Source organism: Ochotona princeps, chromosome 13, assembly GCF_030435755.1.
Source record: "Ochotona princeps isolate mOchPri1 chromosome 13, mOchPri1.hap1, whole genome shotgun sequence".
NCBI classification, from domain to species: domain Eukaryota; kingdom Metazoa; phylum Chordata; class Mammalia; order Lagomorpha; family Ochotonidae; genus Ochotona; species Ochotona princeps.
In genome coordinates this window covers 69,005,005-69,018,484 of record NC_080844.1, presented here as the reverse complement: position 1 = coordinate 69,018,484, position 13,480 = coordinate 69,005,005, and the positions used below count along the sequence as shown (strand labels likewise).

Genomic DNA, 13,480 nt, shown 5'->3' with positions numbered 1-13,480 from the left:
TTTGTGTAATAAATGTGGGTTTTGTCTATGTGAAGTTGGTATACTATGTGGTAATGTCTGTGGCATTGTGTGTGGTAGTGGATGTGTGCACGTGTGCTGTGTGTGTCCTAGCCTGACATTGGATGCCCTCCAGGATGAGGGGACCATGACCTGCTGGTGAGAGGCCTGGTGGGGGTGGAACTCAGTAGGTGTGCCCCATGGTGACCAGGGACTGCGTTTCCCTAATCCAGGAGAAGGGCAAATCGCTGCTCCTGCACCAGTGGCCAACGGCGGACTTCCAGGTGGCGGGGACCCCAGAGGGCAGCTTCCTCCCAGGTGCGTGGCAGACTTAGACCCAGGGGAGCAGGGAGAGCAGGGGACAGGGCCCATCTGGACTTTGGGGCCTTTCAAGGGCAGCATCTCCTGTGAAGCCTCCCTGGTGTGGTCCTCACCACAGGATGCTCACTGCATGTTCTGTGATGTGCTTGCATGTGGGAATGCTGGGGACAGCCACATTCCTGTGCCCAGGCCTCATGTGTCCGCTCCATATCACTCTCCAGCCTCATGATGGCTGCTGCTGATTGGCTAAAGAGAATCGGTGGACTTTTCTAATCTGCTAAAAAGCACAGAAACGCAGACATATATACTAGGGACATAACACATGCATACATGCGTGAACACAGTAAGAAACTAAACACACAATCAGCACACACACAGACATGACCACACTAAGACATTACACACACTCAGCACACACACACACAGACATGACCACACTAAGACATTACACACACTCAACACACACACACATGCATGACCATAGTAAGACATTACACACACACTCAGCACACACACACATGCTTGACCACACACATCCTCCGGACACACCAGGAACACACCATATGCAGCGGAGACGATGTGCTCAATGGGGAGGACATGTTCAGACACCCAGAGCTGTGACTTGTCCCAGTGATGTGACTCTGAGAGTGAGTCTCAGCTTGGGACGATGCTGCCATGCAAGGCTCTCCTGCCTGGAGCCGGCCACTCAGACTTGCCACGGCACTAGCCACTGTGCCCCGAGGCCTGCCTCCCATGCCCGCACACGACTCTGCCTCCGGAAGCCCTTGGTGCTGACAGGGCGCACAGCACAGGCTGGTGGAAGACCAGGACTGCCGCTTATGCACCAGACAGCAAGCCGGGAGCAACAAGCCACCCTCACACTGCCCTTCCCAGAGGCACTGTGATGTGGCGGGGGTTCCGGTGGGCCAGCATCTGGATGACAGCTGTGTGCTGGGACCCCTCTGAGTCCTGGCTCCTCCCTTCATCCCAGCTGCTGAGGATGACCTCTCGCTTCGTGTGGCTTTCTATGGCCTGCTCTTTCACTGCCATGCGGACCAGGATGACTGGGAGGGTGGCCTCAAGGTGCTGGACGAGGCTGTGCAGCTGCTGCCACGGACAGCCCACCGCCTGTGAGTACCCAGCTGTGCCCATCCAGTGCTCCCTGTCTGCACGCCTACAGGCTCCCTGCACTGCCCCAGCCAGCCAGCCCCTGCCCCGGGCGGGCCCTGCCTCCATCTCCCTTCCCACAGGCTGGGCTCAGGGGCTACCAGCTGGCCAAGGCTCTGCCTGAGCCTGGCACTGACTGCCCTGTCTCTCCTCCAGCCTGATTTTCAAGCACATGGTCATTGTCAAGGCCAAGCTCGGCCAGAACTTCATGATGGAGATGCAGAAATTCAAAGACGAGAGTGAAGACTACTTGGCACACATGTGGCACCGCTTGGCCCAGAACTCGAAGAGCATGCACGGCCAGCTCACCTGCTACCAGAACGCTGTCCAGGCGCTGCAGGTGGCCGGGTGGGCCAGGGAGGAAAGGGTGCTCTGTGGGGCCAAACAGGGGTCTTGGGAAGTGACCACAGTGGCCGACTGTGGTGATGCCACGGAGCTGGCGTAATGGATATTGGGCCCCAGTGCAGGATGGAGCGGCAGGCAGGCAGGCATCGGCTGGGCCAGGGTAGGTCCTCCTGTGTGGAAGGAGGCAAGGGGTGGCATGAGCCAGCACCTTCTCTGCTTGCTGGGATCCATGCTCAGTGCCATCGCCATCACCCCACTCCCTTACCTGCTCAATCCCAGAAGCCTGAGAGTGAGTGGCAGAAGGTCGACTACATCGTGGAGTTCAGCGAGTGGCTGTACAGCAGGCATTTCCCCGTGGAGGATGCCGTGCTCCACCTGCGCTGGGCCATTGACATCCTGCTGGCCATGAAGCCAACTGGGGATGTCCCCACGCGAGAGCCAGAGCCGGGGCTGGACGGTGAGCAGGGCCAGGCTGGACAGTGAGCAGGGCCGGGCTGGACAGTGAGCAAAGCTGGGCTGGACAGTAAGCAGGACCAGGCTGGACAGTGAGCAGGGCCTGGCTGGACGGTGAGCAAAGCTGGGCTGGAATGTGAGCAGAGCCGGGCTGAATGGTGAGCAGGGCCAGGGCTGGACAGTGAGCAGGGCCGGGCTGCATGGTGAGCAGAGCTGGGGCTGGAAGGTGAGCTGAGTTGCCCCAGCTGCCACCTTCAAATCTTGGCCCTTGGTCCTAAGGCAACCCCTTCTGTCTGTCCTTCCAGGAACCAGGCGTCTCCTGGTCAGTGGCCAAGGGTTCTATGCACAGGACTTCAGGGTCTGCTGCCTGTCAGGGCCCGTTCATGGCAGCCCTGGAGGCAGCCCAGTGTCCCAGAAGCCTACAGGCCACAACTGCTCTTAGGTTCCTGGGGGTACAGAGCAGGGGTTCCCTTGGGGTAGACCCATATCTGTGAGCTGTAAGTCTAGTTGACTGGTGGGATCCCTGGGGTTCCAAAGAGGGGTTCATGTCATGGTGGGGGCTGTGTGCAGGAAGAGGGAGCTGGGCCCAGTGGAGGCTGCCCAGCGGACCTGAGGACTAGAGGGGGCAGGGCGTGAGCCCCAGGGGCCTTGATGGGGAGAGTGGTTCCAACCCTGGGGGATTGGGATGAGTCCCAGGGTGGTTGCCCAGACACTGGACTGCATGCGGTCTCCTGTTGCCCTGGGCTGGGTTGGGAGTATACACCATTCCCAGGACCCCAGCTCAGGGTCCTGCACTGAGCAGGACTGAGATGTGACATAAGCACCCCCTTTGCATGCCAGGCCACCTGGAAGAGGCCTTTCCTCAGGGCCATGGTGGGAGGGCCTGGGGGTGGCTGGTGGGCCAGAGACAGCGGGCAGGGCGTCACAGTCATAACTATGACATGGGGCCCATTGGCAGGGCCATCCTCATCCACCCAGGTGGCCCCGGAAAATCCAGCAGCCGAGGACATGGAGACGGCGTCCTTGGAAAAGCTGCGGCATGTGAGGCAGCTGGAGACGCTGGCCCGCACCCATATCCTGCTGGCGCTGATGGTGTCCCCCGGCTCTGCTGACCACAGGGATGCCTGCCTCATGGCCTACACCTTCCTGAGGCATGTCTGGCAGGTGAGCCCCCGCCTCTGCTTCCCCAGCCGGGGTGTGGTCATTCTGATTGTTTGCTTTGGGAAATTGCTGTTGGTGCTGAGTGTCTGCTGATGGGAAGGCAGCCAGCCAGAGAGACTGTCCATCTGCTAGTTCATTGTCCCAACACCTGCTTGGGCAGGGTCAGGAACTCCACCCTGGTCTCCCAGTGGATGGCAGGACCCCACATTTGGGCTGTCACGGCTGCCACCCCAGGTGTGCTTCAGCAGGGCACTGGAGCCCAGCACTCTGCTGTGGGTTGCTGGATCCCATGTGGAAACACCCCCACAGTCATTTCACAAAAATTAGAATTTTCCAAATACTGTCAAAGATGGCACAGGTGAGACACAGCCCCGTATTTCGTCCCCATCGAAGTGTTCACACCGGCACTGCATCCCCAGGGGCAGGATGCTCCAGCTCACCTCCCACCTTGGGAGGCAGCAGTCGACGGCTGGAGCTCCTGTGTCCTGGCATGGCCTCCAGACCATGCATGTGTGTGGAGAGTGAGCTGGAACATAGGAACTTGTATTTTCTCTGTCTCATAAATAAGAAAATAGATAAATAATTTAGAATTTTAAAAACCAAACTAATGAAATCCCTCTGTGGACGGCTGCACTCATGCTGAAATCCTGGGAGCCACCAGGCCATACCTCCTCCTCCCTGAACCTCTAGGTCCACAGGACACCTCACACACACAGAGGACACTGCACATATACAGGACACTGCACACAGGGGACACTGCACACACAGCACACTGCACATACACACAGGGATTGTGGTTCTTACTGCTATTGCGTTAGTGCTCGGGAGCACCTGCAGCCCAGGCAGGGTGGAGACCAGGTGCCTTTTTTCTTTCTTTTTGTAACAGCTGGGATTTGAACCAGCACATGTTGCTTTAGGCTTTTAAAGGTTTCTTTTATTTTTATTGGAAAGTCAGATGTACAGAGAGGGGGAGAGACAGAGAAGAAGATCTTCCATCCCCTGGTTCACACCCCAAGTGGTCACAATGGCCGGAGCTGCACCAATCTGAAGCCAGGAACCCAGAGCCTCTTCTGGGTCTCCCATGTGGATGCAGGATCCCAAGGTTCTGGGCCGTCCTTGACTGCTTTCCCAGGCCACAAGCAGGGAGCTAGATGGGAAGTGGGGCTGCCAGGATTAGAACCAGTTCCCATATGGGATTCCAGTGCGTGCAAGACAAGGATTTAGCCGCTAGGCTATCACACTGGGCTGTGACCAGGTGCTCTGGCCAGCAGAGCCAGTAACATGGACCCAGAGAGGATCTGAGGATGAAGCACCGACAGGAGACCAGTGATGGTGGAAGTCTCCCTGAAGTCTCCTTTTATTACTCCTTGTTTTTTTCATTTTTTAAATTTATTCATTAATTACATTGTATTATGTGACACAGTTTCATAGGCACTGGGATTCTCCCCACCCCTCCCCAAGCCCTTCCCCCTTGGTGGATTCCTCCACCTTGTTGCATAACCACAGTTCAAGTTCAGTTGAGATTCCCTCATTGCAAGCATATACCAAACATAGAGTCCAGCATCTTATTGTCCATCAAGTTTATTACTCCTTTTATACTCTTTCCCCCTAAGCCCTTTAACCAAACAATAGGATGCCAATGAGTCCCATTAGACCAGGTGCTTTTAGCCGCAAGCCCATTTCCTGTAGGTGCTCAGCTTAATGAGTGCTAATCAACTCCTTAGCCCACAACAACCAGGTGCCTTTAATGTGGCAAATTTGGGTTTCTTTTTTCCCCAGGTTTCCCTGTCAACGGCAGGAAAACTCATCTCAGAGACCCGGGTTGTGGCCGCGACCAGCTCCCATGTGCTGCCGTCAAAGAAGGAGAAGGAGGAGGAGAAGGGCAGGAGTGGGAAGCAGGTACCCGAGGGTCCTCTGTGTCCTCCCACTCAGCCAGCAAGTCACTCCATGCCCACCCACAGCCAGCCTGGTCTACAGGTTGTGGGTCCTGCAGCACAGGGGATGCTTGACGCTAGCACACAGGCACTGCTAACACCTGCTGAGCATGAGCTGACCCATGCGGTCCTGGGCCTAGAACCCCATGCAGTTGCATATGAGCCAATGTTTTACCCCCCCGGGTGCTGACGTGGACTGAGGCTGGGCCACTGGGGAGGTATTTTCATGTACACGCTGCACTCGCCTTGACAGCCCCAAGTCCCGGCTCCCAGCAGACAGCTGGAAGAGCTGCCCAGCAGCACTGAGGAGTGGGCCTCTTACTCATGTCCAGAGGAGCTGTTGGCGGTGTTCAGACAGGACAAGAGCGACTTCACCATCAACTCCTATACCATCCAGAAGCCAGTGAGTGGACAGGCCGGCCTTGTCCCCTTGACCCACGGCTCCTGCATGTTCTGAGCCCCAACCCGAAGGAGGTGGTGTCAGCGGATGGCTGGCGAGGGTGGTGGGAGCAGCCGTGATGGGAGCTGGCTGCTTGCCTCTCCTGGGTGTGGTGACCCCTGGCTGCTCCCCAGTCCCCTGCATACCAGGGACTGTCCTTGTCTTCCTTGGGCACTCCCTGGGACCTTGTGCCTGGTCTGATGGCTGTGCCTGCTGCTGCACCAAGCAGAGTCACATGCCAGTGAAGGTGGCAGAATGCAGTTGGCATGCCCGGCAGAGTCGCCAGCCCCTCTGTCTTCTCTCAGGGTTCTATATGTGCCCTCACTGTCGCGAACACCGAGCCCGATCACTCAAACAAACGCCACAAGCCGAGAGAATGAATGCTTGCAATCAGACGTTTATTCAGGCGAGCACACACCAAACAGGATGAGGGAAGCCACAGAGAGCACCCCTTGGCGTATCTATCGCAGAAGCCTGCTGGGCGTTGGCTCTGGTCTGGTGGGAGCCTGCTGCTTTTGTGAAAGCCCAAGCTATTTGGCTCCGGCCTGGTGCGAGCCTGCTGGCTTCGGATGACAGCCCAAGAGGTTTGGCTCCGGTCTAGTGGGAGCCTACAGGCTTCAGGTGACTGGGACCAAGGCATGGGTTTATATACAATTCCGGGGGTCAAGCCATTAGTTGTTTACAATGTTTTTGGTTGGCTATTACTTGTTTACAACGTATTTCCATTGGCTACTTTCACTTTCACAAACATGTTTACTTATTTTTAATCGGTTATAACTTATCATCAGTAACACTCTTGCTTTTTCTTAATTCTGCAAAACATGTTTTTTTTACATATTTGTCAAAACATATTTTTCTTCTTTTATCGTTTTTACCAGAACTTGTTTTTTTAACCTGTTTACTTGCATTAGAGCTTCTTGGCAGGAGTGATAGGAGAGGTGACTCCATTTCACCAGTAGTCTAGGGAGATGGAGTCACTTCTGTTCAAGAGTTCCAACATACATACTATATCCCTTATTAAGTCACAGCATAGTTTACATAAAAGGTCTATTATTGTAGCTATTTCTAGATCATCAATCTCAGATAAAAGTGTAGTAATATTAAGAATACAAATAAGATTATTGATAATATTACTACCCATATTTCCCATGGATTCATTTTTGTCTATACCCATTCAGGTATGTATTGATGGAGCAGTGTAGATGGAGATGGGAGTAAGTAAACACTTATAATCAGACTGTTCCTGTCACTCCCCCTGCTTGTTGTCCAGGCCCCTGTGGCCATCAGACACCTGCGTTCTCGTGAGCGTGGGGCTCAGTGCTCACTAACCTGGCCATTGGGCTTGAAGGGCCCTTGCCTGCAGTGCCAGTGACCACATCGGAACTTCCCTTCCTACCTTGCCTGCTGGCATATTGGGGGATATGAGGATCTGCTCCACTGTAGTAAGCCAGAGAGAGGGGAGGGAGAGAGAGAGGGAGAGAGGGAGGGAGAGATATTCCATCCCTGTTTCACTTTCCACAATGATACAAGAGCCAGCTTGGGCCAGAGCCAGGTGCCAGGAGTTCCGCTCAGCTCCCCGTAGGTGTCAGGGACCAGGCGCTTGGACTGTCTGTGCCACAGTCCCAGGTATGTTAGCAGGTGCTCTTTGGGCAGCAGAACAACTGGGATGTGATGTGGGATGCCAGTGTCAGGATCTGAGGCAAGGTGCCTGTGTTGCAGGCAGCGTGTAACCCACTTCTCACCAGGTGGCCAGGGCAGCTTGCCCAGCGAGGTAGAGGCTGAGCATAGCTGCCTCTGGGGAGGGTTCTGACTGTGATCGCCACAAGGAAGCGTCCCTTCTGTGACGTCTCTCATGGGCATTTGCATTTAGCATGAATTCCCAGATGTGCTCGGGTAAACTTGTTCTAGCATCTTCACAACTGCAGGGAGGCAAGGACCACTTCTGCTTCTCTCCCTCCTTCCCTCCCTCTCTCTCCCTCCCTCCCTCTCTCCCTCCCTCCCTCCCTCCCTCCCTCTCTCCCTCCCTCTCTCCCTCCCTCTCTCCCTCCCTCTCTCCCTCCCTCTCTCCCTCCCTCTCTCCCTCCCTCCCTCTCTCCCTCCCTCTCTCCCTCCCTCTCTCTCCCTCCCTCCCTCTCTCCCTCCCTCTCTCCCTCCCTCCCTCTCTCCCTCCCTCTCTCCCTCCCTCTCTCCCTCCCTCTCTCTCCCTCCCTCCCTCTCTCCCTCCCTCTCTCCCTCCCTCTCTCCCTCCCTCTCTTCCTCTCCCTCCCTCTCTCCCTCCCTCCCTCTCTCCCTCCCTCTCTCCCTCTCTCCCTCCCTCCCTCTCTCCCTCCCTCTCTCCCTCCCTCTCTCCCTCCCTCTCTCTCCCTCCCTCCCTCCCTCCCTCCCTCTCTCCCTCCCTTTCTCCCTCCCTCTCTCTTTCTCTCTGCCTCCCTCCTTTCCCATCACTCCTTCCCTCCCTCTCAGCTTCATCAGTTTTCAGCTTTGTTAGTGTTCTTGTATTCTAAGAAAGAACCCATGTTTGGCATGCTACCCAGAAGTCCTGCCCAGCTTGGATGCAGTGCCCCAGTTGCCCTTAACTCCCAGGTGTAGAGGTGGGGCCTGGATGGCCTGACTCTGGCATCTGCTGGGCACTTGGGTGCCCATCTGCCCTCTTGGCATGGCATCTGGGCTCATATCTTGGGATCTTCACCCATCTGCAGACCCAACCAGCAGCTGTTGCTGTGTTGTTCTCTCTGACTCTTAGAAGCCGAGTCTGAAGTGTTCATCAGCTGCCGTGATTCCCCGCCGTCTGCTCTAGCTCCTTGCTCTGTGTAGTGGGCACAGAAGTGGTTAGTGCTTTTTGCGAATGTGTGAGGTATGGGACTGGTCATGTGTGTTAAACGTGGAGTGATCTCACCGTGCGGACATAGCACTGCTGTGTGTCCCTGTGACCACTGCTGACCATGGCACCTGCTGTGTGTCCAGACTGAATGCAGTGCTGACCACAGTGCTGACATAGCACCTGCCACGTGTGTCTACGCAGACGTACAGTTTGTATTTCCTGGACCACCTGGTCAAGGCCCTTCGGGAGATGAACCTGACTCAGCTCGCCGTCCCTGTGCTGCAGCTGGCCGTGCTCATTGCCAATGCTGTGGTGGACAGCAAGAGTCTCGCAGACCTCTACCACCTGCGGTCAGTGCCCCTGACTCCCCAGACAGCAGCCGGTGGACGGCAGTGGGGTGGGGGTGTCGTCCGTGTGTGTGAGCACTCGTGCAGGGTGAGTTGAGGAGCAGTCACAGGAGACCAAGTCTGCTTGGATCCTAAAGACAAGCTGGAGGCAGCATGTCCTCAGCACCCTCCCCGACAGGACTGGAGAGGCGATGGGGTTCACCAGGCACCTTCTGCATCCCAGCTTCCTCCTGCCTGGCGCTGGGAAGGGCCAGGCAGTGCTCCACCCACAGCGCCCAGGAAGTTGTAACTGACAGAGAACCCCGGGGAACTGAATGGATGATTCTCCCTGAAGGGTGATCCGGCTCAGCTCCAGCTTTCCTGATTCTGTCTCCCCTGTCTTGGCTACGCCTTGACCCGCCCTGTCCCCAACGCCATGGCCATGTATCTGCTCTCTGTCCTTGCAGGCTTGCCCATGTCTGTTCTGCCCTGAGGCTGAAGGATGCAGCCGCCTTCCACGAGGAGATGGTGGGCCAGGCGTACATTGGTGATGCTGAGCAGGCCAGGTTCGTGGGGGGCACACAGCAGCCAGTCTAGATCCACAGACATTGCATCCTGGCCCTAATTCATGGTCCCAACCACTGAGAAGTCCAGGCCCCTCCTTGGTCACCAAGGCTGGACAGCAAGGGATCTCTTAGCCCAGTGCCAGTGGGATACTGCCTTGGGAAGGTCCAGAGCTGGTGGGTGCCAGCTTTTCAGCTAGCTGGGGTGCAGGCCCCAGGGACAGGCCTACACCCCAGGTGTCCAGCTGTTCAGCTAGCTGGGCTGTAGGCCCCAGAGACAGACCCACAACCCAGGTGTCCAGTTACAGAAGATGCCCCAGGGAAGAGCCCACATTCCAGGGCACAATGGGCTGTGGAGAGAAAGGCTGCAGGCAGCGCTCACAGGCATATTCCAGGACCTGCTGCAGGGTCACAATGCACCCCTGCCATGTGCTGCACACATGTTGCTAATGATGGCATTTCAGTGTGTGTGATGTGTGTTGCATGTGTGTGTTTCTGTGTGATGTGTGTTGCACGCACATGTTACTGCATGATTGTGTTGTGACATGTATGTTCAGCACTGTGCATGTGTTGCTGTGTGCTGTGAACCTCTGAGTGCTGTACACACACAAAAACTGTGTCCTTCCTGCTCACTCCCGCAGCGTGCACTGTGTCCTTCCTGCTCACTCCCGCAGGGTGCACTGTGTCCTTCCTGCTCACTCCCGCAGCGTGCACTGTGTCCTTCCTGCTCACTCCCGCAGGGTGCACTGTGTCCTTCCTGCTCACTCCTACAGCGTGCACTGTGTCCTTCCTGCTCACTCCCGCAGGGTGCACTGTGTCCTTCCTGCTCACTCCCGCAGGGTGCACTGTGTCCTTCCTGCTCACTCCTACAGCGTGCACTGTGTCCTTCCTGCTCACTCCTACAGCGTGCACTGTGTCCTTCCTGCTCACTCCTACAGCGTGCACTGTGTCCTTCCTGCTCACTCCTACAGCGTGCACTGTGTCCTTCCTGCTCACTCCTACAGCGTGCACTGTGTCCTTCCTGCTCACTCCTACAGCGTGCACTGTGTCCTTCCTGCTCACTCCTACAGCGTGCACTGTGTCCTTCCTGCTCACTCCTACAGCGTGCACTGTGTCCTTCCTGCTCACTCCCGCAGGGTGCACTGTGTCCTTCCTGCTCACTCCTGCAGGGTGCACTGTGTCCTTCCTGCTCACTCCTGCAGGGTGCACTGTGTCCTCCTGCTCCTCCTACAGCGTGCACTGTGTCCTTCCTGCTCACTCCCGCAGGGTGCACTGTGTCCTTCCTGCTCACTCCTACAGCGTGCACTGTGTCCTTCCTGCTCACTCCTACAGCGTGCACTGTGTCCTTCCTGCTCACTCCCGCAGGGTGCACTGTGTCCTTCCTGCTCACTCCTGCAGGGTGCACTGTGTCCTTCCTACTCACTCCCGCAGGGTGCACTGTGTCCTTCCTGCTCCTCCTACAGCGTGCACTGTGTCCTTCCTGCTCACTCCCGCAGGGTGCACTGTGTCCTTCCTGCTCACTCCTACAGCGTGCACTGTGTCCTCCTGCTCCTCCTCATTCCTGCAGGATGCACTGTCTTTAGTTCTTCATGCGTCTCTAGGTTTTGAGTAAGTGATGTGTTGTTCATGACAATTATGTAATGACTGAATTCCAGAGGATGGTGAAGTTCACTCTGGCTCTATGGGATTTCATTCATTGTCTTTGGTGATTGAAAGCTTCAATGCATGTGGATGCAGAGATACTTTCCCTCTGTTCATCCATGCCCCAGACCACACACTCAGGACTCCTTCAGGCTGTGCAAGGAGCCTGGCACTCCACTCCCTCCTGGAGCTGGTACCCCAAATACTTGCCTCCCTGGTTGCCCTACAAAAGGGAGCTGGAGTCGGGATCACTGTCAGTGGGGGCTCAGGCCCTTTGACAGGGAGAGGAGGGTGTCTCAGGGGGCACCTTACCTGTCATGAGCACACACATGGGGCTCATGAGGTGGCACCCCCTGCTAGTGTCCTCAGCGTGATATGTAGAGCTGTTGCCTGTGCCGCTTCCCTTCCCCCCGCAGCAGCAGTCTTTGGCTGTAGGTGGTAGCAGGTGGCAGCACCCTCAGTTTTAGGAACCAAAGCTTCTTTTCCCAGTTCCCAGCTGAGCACTGTGCACCAAGGGGGTCTCCAGGAATGAGTTCGGAAGTGGAGTTGGCATGGCTGTGGTGCATGTTTCCCTTTGGTCCTGGGTTTCCTCTGAGGCCATGTCCCATGGCTGGGCTAGTGAGGGACATGGGGGCAGCTGCAGGGGTCCCTGACAGAAGGTATGGTGGGGTCAGATGAGGTGGTGGGGGTGATGCTGGACCAAGGAGAGGGGTCACTGGGGGCAGTGTGCCAGCAGGACACTATTGCCAGAGTGGTCAAGCAGCTAAGCACAGGCATCACCAGGGTTAGGGTTAGCTGGTGAGCACACACGGGGACAGCATGGGCAGTGCACACATGGGGACAGGGTGGACAGTGCACACACATGGGACAGCGTGGACAGTGCACACATGAGGACAGCATGGACAGTGCACACACATGGGACAGGGTGAACATTGCACACATGGGGACAGGATGGACAGACAGTGCACACAGGGGACAGGGTGGACAGTGCACACTGGGGACATGATGGACAGTGTACACACGGAGACAGCATGAGCAGTGCACACACGGGAACAGCATGGGCAGTGCACATGGGACAGGGTGGACAGTGCATGCACGGGGACATGGTGGACAGTGCACACTGGGACATGGTGGACAGTGCACAGGGGCCAGGGTGGACAGTGCACACAGGGACAGGATGGACAGTGCACACAGGGGACAGGGCGGACAGAAAGTGTGTCAAGCTCCATGGCTCTTGGTGACCTTCCCTGACCCCCATGCTGCTCCGTGCTTTAGCTGCAGGAAAGAAATTGCGCTAAGGAAAGAGAAGAACAAGGAGCCTGTTCTGGAGGAGAACATGCCCACCCTGCAAGAGCAGACAGCGCACGCCACCCCCACAGCGCCTAGCACCAAGGTCAGGGTGCTTGTGGCCCAGGACAAGGTGACCCACGGTGTTTGTGAGGTGTAGATTGCTTCCCCTCAGCCTTTTTTTTGGGAGACACAGGGTGGGGCCCATAGATGAACCCCAAGATCATGCTGTGTATGAGGCAGATTGGCAGCCCCGGTAGGGGTCAGGCTGGGGTACTGTGGAGACCTGGAGCAGGGAGCCAGATGGGCATCTAGGTCCTAGCTCCCTCATCACACATGGCTTACCTCTGCGTGTGCCTATGAGGGGAATAACTCCTCCACTTGCCATGCCCACCACCCAGGAACACCGGGGTGGGGCAACACCTGACAGACCTGACCCGGGTAGCTGAGGATCACCTGTCCATACTGGCCCAGGAGTTGCCTCTGCCTAAAGGGAGGGGGACAGGGACAGTGGCAGGCAGTGAGGCATCAGGGTTCTAGGGGACAGGCTGGGAGGCAACAGGGTTCCTAGGAACCCCGTGGGGATGGGCTGTGAGGCTGCATGTCTTATAGATCCTGAAGGTGCATGGCGAGTACAGGCGGGGCCTGGATGGGCTGTGCTTCCCCCAGCTGTGGATGCTGAAGGCTGAAGTCCTGCTGGAGATGGCCCTGCTGCAGCCTGCACGGCTGCTCCTGTCCGAGGCTCACCTGGCTCTGCAGGTGCGGAGCCCCAGACCCTGGTGTCCCTGGCAACCCAAGCTGAGAGGCTTCTGTCAGGGAAGCTGGGCCTTCTGGAAAGTGCTTCGACTCCTGGCAGCCCATTCTGTGTGGCCTGGGTCCCCACTGCCATCCTGCTTGCTGTCCTGCCCCGCTGCTCCCCGGGCCCCGCACCGCTCGCTTTCTCTGACGTTGCATGTGGGGTGAGAAGGCAGAGCCTGTTTAGCCCAGATGGCAAACTCGCCAGGGGCTGCCAGGTCCATGGTCCA

General features: G+C 56.8%; 1 protein-coding gene across 1 annotated transcript in view; it reads left to right on the top strand.

Moving 5' to 3' along the window:
• Positions 1 to 13,480, top strand: part of CFAP46 (cilia and flagella associated protein 46) — a 51,383-nt gene that overhangs the window by 22,809 nt on the left and 15,094 nt on the right. Inside the window, exons 25-35 of the mRNA XM_058671664.1 lie at positions 231 to 315; positions 1,310 to 1,448; positions 1,642 to 1,825; positions 2,110 to 2,287; positions 3,242 to 3,447; positions 5,224 to 5,343; positions 5,632 to 5,781; positions 8,840 to 8,988; positions 9,432 to 9,530; positions 12,444 to 12,588; positions 13,068 to 13,214. Of these exons, the coding sequence (XP_058527647.1) occupies positions 231 to 315; positions 1,310 to 1,448; positions 1,642 to 1,825; positions 2,110 to 2,287; positions 3,242 to 3,447; positions 5,224 to 5,343; positions 5,632 to 5,781; positions 8,840 to 8,988; positions 9,432 to 9,530; positions 12,444 to 12,588; positions 13,068 to 13,214 (1,602 nt within the window). The remainder of the gene's footprint in view (positions 1 to 230; positions 316 to 1,309; positions 1,449 to 1,641; positions 1,826 to 2,109; positions 2,288 to 3,241; positions 3,448 to 5,223; positions 5,344 to 5,631; positions 5,782 to 8,839; positions 8,989 to 9,431; positions 9,531 to 12,443; positions 12,589 to 13,067; positions 13,215 to 13,480) is intronic.